Source organism: Cryptomeria japonica, chromosome 3, assembly GCF_030272615.1.
Source record: "Cryptomeria japonica chromosome 3, Sugi_1.0, whole genome shotgun sequence".
NCBI lineage: Eukaryota > Viridiplantae > Streptophyta > Pinopsida > Cupressales > Cupressaceae > Cryptomeria > Cryptomeria japonica.
This window is the reverse complement of record NC_081407.1, coordinates 513,753,751-513,758,731: the sequence shown is the minus strand read 5'-3', so window position 1 is coordinate 513,758,731 and position 4,981 is coordinate 513,753,751. Positions and strand designations below refer to the sequence as shown.

At 37.4% G+C, this 4,981-nt stretch overlaps 1 protein-coding gene across 1 annotated transcript; it reads right to left on the bottom strand.

Annotated features, from left to right (window-relative positions):
- Positions 1 to 1,028: 1,028 nt before the first annotated feature.
- On the bottom strand, positions 1,029 to 3,015 carry LOC131045014 (aspartyl protease family protein 2). Its single transcript, XM_057978516.2, has one exon. The coding sequence runs from the start codon at positions 2,769 to 2,771 to the stop codon at positions 1,212 to 1,214; it is 1,560 nt and encodes a 519-aa protein (XP_057834499.1). The 5' UTR covers positions 2,772 to 3,015; the 3' UTR covers positions 1,029 to 1,211.
- Between the last annotated feature and the right edge of the window lie 1,966 nt (positions 3,016 to 4,981).

Below are 4,981 nucleotides of genomic sequence, written 5' to 3'. Positions count from 1 at the left end.
ACCCCAAATTGTCAAACTTTCAAATAATCATGTTATGCAAATACTACCATCATGTTTTATACAGCTAGTTTATCTTAACCTAATGACAAATATAGATGTTCAAGTGTATATTGGATATACCTATTAATTGTTGCAATTATTATACATTATAATTGGTTTAAAACACTATTAAACTTTATAAGATTGTGGAGCAAACATTTTGAAACTCTATAAATGTTTTATTTTAATGTCTAATTTAAAATAAATAATATCACACCAATAATATATATGAAATGTTCAAATATATAAAAGCAAATAGAGTGACAGTTCAAATAAGAAAATAATGATTTTATTTGCTTCAAATGTTTACCATTTGCATATCCTATTTCTATTGGTACAGACTAATCTCCACACAAAACAACACTTCAAAAAAATCTTAGATTTGCAAAACGTGTTTTTTTATATAACTTTTTTTGATTTAACAGCAATGGAAATATAGAGCATGAAAATTTAACTCATGAAAATTTTAACAGATTTCCACTATTAACTACTTTTTTTTTTTTTTTTTATAAACATAATAATCCCTTCATTGATAACCAGAAAAAGAAAGTACATGAGAAAACATCATCTACAAATCTAATACATCCAACAAAAGATCTGTATAAGCCCTTCACTCAGCATATTGGCCGCTCTATTGGCTACTCAGTCAAAGATTGAGAAAATAACAAATTTCCAGTAATTAATCACTTCCGAATTTTTTATGTAAAACTTTAAGTAAAGGTTCAATGACTTTAAATAGTGGGCACGGAACTTTTGAGCAATCTAGATAGGACTGGTGATCAGTGCATGCTTTTATTTGTGCTCTAGGAAACAAATTCAGCAAATCACTACTCAAATTGAAAACACTCAGAACAGATATAATTTGTTTTTTAACACAACTCAATCCCAACGAATTTGCCCTAGGGTTAAATCATCCATTTTGATTTATAATACCATTTGACGTCAGGTTATAAGAAATCTAAAAATCAGAGGCCAAATAACATTGAATATGTTTGGAATACTGAAAAGCACTTTCAGTATGCTTGATTTTTAATATTCATATACTAATACTGAAAAATAGAATTAAAAAAAATGGGCATGGAGAAGAGATACATAAAGAAATGTACGTAGATCCCCAAAAACACATTCTTCATTAGGTCTACTAATAAAAGATGGATAAGAGTTGAAATTGTTCAGGAGCATGAGCCGGCAGCAAACCCAACACGGTTGGATTGCATGTCAAAAGCCACTCGGAATCCCTGCTGCTGAATATTTCCAATAATGGAGAGGCCGCCCGTGGTACCTGCAAATGCAAAGCAGAAAACCCCCGAACTATCAACAGGAATGAGATAGTTGTTTGCAGGCAGAGACAAATGGGCCCCCCTGTCGAAATGGAAGACCAGCGTTGGCACCTTGACTGTGGTGAGGCCTGACAAATCATAGCAGGTATCAAACAGAGAAAACCCAGCGGCGCTCTTAAGGCTTTTCGTCCCTGCTCTGAAAGCATCCCGCATGCTCTCATACGCAGACTGAACCAACCGCGTCACGGAAGTCCCCGAATCAATAATAACCCCCCCATTTCCGCTCACATCAGGCCGAAACACAGACGCCGGAATGGAGCTCAGCCGCCTTCCCCCAACACTTATACCGCTCAGCTGCACATAATAGAAGGTGTTAAACTTTGGATTGCTCAAAAGCGGTGTATAAAATGCCGATCTGGGTAGCGCAGAGAGGCCAAACATGAGAAAACTGCTGCTTCCTGTATTGTCCCTGTCCACCAAACAGTAGGAGAATTTGTTAGCGAAGCGAGATGCGGTCTGAGAAGGGAAAGAGAGGCCACCACGACCCAGACCAAGCAGCCCAGCTGCCCCAATGAAAAGGCCCTCATTGTCATGCCCACACCCTAGCGCCACATCCCCCACCTTTGCTCCCCTAAATGTCATCGTTTCTCTCACCAAATCCCCCACCGTGAAGGACCCATCACCATAGGAGACCTGGTATTCACAATACCGGTTGTTGCTGCTGCACCCACTGGTGTCCAGCCTCTTGCACAGAGGCGCCCCACAGGCTACTTTCCTGTAAGTTGAGGAAGTTGCAGGGTTAAAGACCGGATCTTTCTGCTGGTAACACCGGGTGCAGGGCTTGCACTGAAGCCATACAATATCACTGCCCGTGTCCAACACCATGTAGCTGTACCGCGGCGGACTCCCCACTCCTACCCTTGTGAAGTACTCTCCGCTGCCCAGACTCAGCCCTGATATTATGGAGCTGCTGAAGTCACTTTTCCCCACTTTCTTCTCCACCTTGCTCGCATTCAGACCCGTGACCGCATCCACCAGCGCATTAATGGATTTCACCCGCGCACAGTCACGCTTCAGCCTCTGCTCCAATCTCTCCTTCGCTGTGCTGTTGCTGTTGCTGCCGCTGTCGTTGCTTATGGAATCTCTGTGCACAAGCTCAACCACAAAACTGGAACTGTCTTCCGCTTCGTCTTCCTCTTCTTCTTCCGCTTCCTCTGCTTCTTCTCCTTCCACAACGCTGTGCTTCCATTCATCCTTTCTATTGTATATGGAGGCCTGAGAGTCACGCCTCTGGGACGTTCCCTTCAAGGCTGCTTCAACGTCCAGGACCTGAAACTGAATCTCATCCTGCCCTACCAATACTTGATCACCAATTTCTTTGGCAAACACAAAATATGTACCAAACACAAAAACTGCCACGACAAACACAGACAAAACAACGGACCTTCCCATAACTGATCAGAGATCTCCTCTGCTGTGCTCCGCTCCTCCAAACAACCACAGATCTCTCGCTATGAGACAACTCGTATGCCTTGTCTCACTAACAGACCAGACTCCAGCGCTGGCAACTGACACTGCCCTGCCACCATTATTAAACCCCCACAGCACGTGGCAGTCGAATCAAGGAGAGTGGGAAACAGATAGGAGACATAAAGAGATTGAAAACGTAGCCACAGGAGGAAAGGTAGGTGATGGGTATAATGAGATCGAGGGGCAAAGTAAGAAAAGCAAATGTGATTGGAAATTGTAGGGTTTGGTGGTGTTTTACTTGCAGTAAAGAGTAAAGCGGGTGAGAGAAATGATGAGAGGACAAGGAAAGGAGATTCCATGTGGGACCAGATAAACACATGCTCTTCACTAAGCACTAAAAGCATCCATGACTCAAGGGTCATTTCATTTCACTTCCATTTCATCGCCCATTAGTCAAGGGTCATGAAAATTTGTTTGGCATATTTACAGAGGAATCATTACAATTTGAGTGCTGTAAGTAAGTAATAGCACCCCTGCCCACATCAATTTTAAACCGAACGACCATTTACACGTATTACGTGTTTTGCGCCGTGAAATGCTGCTAATATTCGACAGAGCTGAATACACAGAGAAGTGACTTCAATAACTCTTGTACGGAATACTGTACGTGCTTAATCTACGGCTAAGACTGTCCGGCTATTTGACTGGCCCACTTTGGTTGATTTAGAATTTATGTATAATTTGTAAGGAAAATAAATGCTGTAAAGTAAACTAATTAAGTTATAATGTGAAAAATAATAATAATGAGGACATGAGGAACGCAGATTTTATTGAGTATATCTTGACTTTTTTAGGAAGAGCGGGAACGTTGTGGTGCCCCGGGCCCCTCAATGTCTTTTATGCTGTGTTGTCATTACTTTTGCTCTCTCTTTTTCAACAATTTTACACGGCCTTTCCTTGTTATTGTTTTGCTAGATTATAAAATGGATGGGGTCTTTTCAAAAATCTAATCTTTTAGATGTTTTTTTTTTTAATTTAGGTCTTTTCAAATAATATAATCATATTTAGTTTTAAGTTTTGACATTGGTTTTATAGTATTAAATATTATTAATTAATTTGTTAATGCATTAGAGAATTAGAATATGTTAATATGATTGTTTTATAATTCAGAAAAATGTTGAAAATGATTGTTACTTTAATTCACTTTTATAATCATGAAATTGTAACTTTAGTTTACTTTTATATTTATGAAAATGACTTTCATATCTATAGATTTGAATCCTATTTATAAATCTAAATCTTATCTATAAAAATAAACTTTATTGATTATGATATCAGGAATTCATTTGTCTTGATGTTTCTAAATTGTGTTGACAAAGGCTAGTATCAATAGACACCATTTAAGAGTTGCAAGGCTATGATTATTCTTTTTAGGTCAAACCTCTATTACAATGTCAATATTATAGAATTGTGTTCAAACATAGTAGACAATCATGCAATATGCCTAGACCCATGTAACCTAATGATGTTATACTCTTATGATGATGACATGTATAGCACAGCTTTCTAATGATTTTAGATATGTAATATAATGATTTAAAGTATTTGATTCTATTCAACACTATAGAGTGCAATTCTAAATGTTTTACACTTTAGTTGGTTCTTGAGGTCATTTCTACACACACAAAACTCAAATTGATCAATTAGGGGAGAGGACCTGGCAGTTGATCATGTTCCAACAATTGTTGATTTAATGTCCAATGTTTTTAATATTATAACACTAATAGCTACAACTTTTAAGTTGTTAGTGTTGATCATGAGTTTTGAAAAAATTGTATGAAATGTATTCCTTAGATCTAAAAAGCAACAAATCATGTGATGTCACATCAATACACCAATAAAACATATCTTAGTGAACAAGTATTGATCTAACTTTTTTGGGACACTTCAACGAAAATCATATTGATGTAGCATCATATTTGATAATGTGGGCATGAAACCTTAATTATAAGTGTAGATGCCTAAAAATGTCTCTTTCATCCTACACTAATTATTTGTCTATTTAATTAAGTAATTCTTTAATTATTTGATTAAATTAATTATTTCTTCTAATCATCACATTCAACATTGCTAATCATTCAATTTCTATTCTTAAATCATTTTATTCAATTGACCCTATCTTGAATATTAAT

Bases quoted from the DNA above. Each gene is read 5' to 3' on its own strand.
- LOC131045014 (XM_057978516.2), bottom strand. From the start codon at position 2,771: ATGGGAAGGTCCGTTGTTTTGTCTGTGTTTGTCGTGGCAGTTTTTGTG.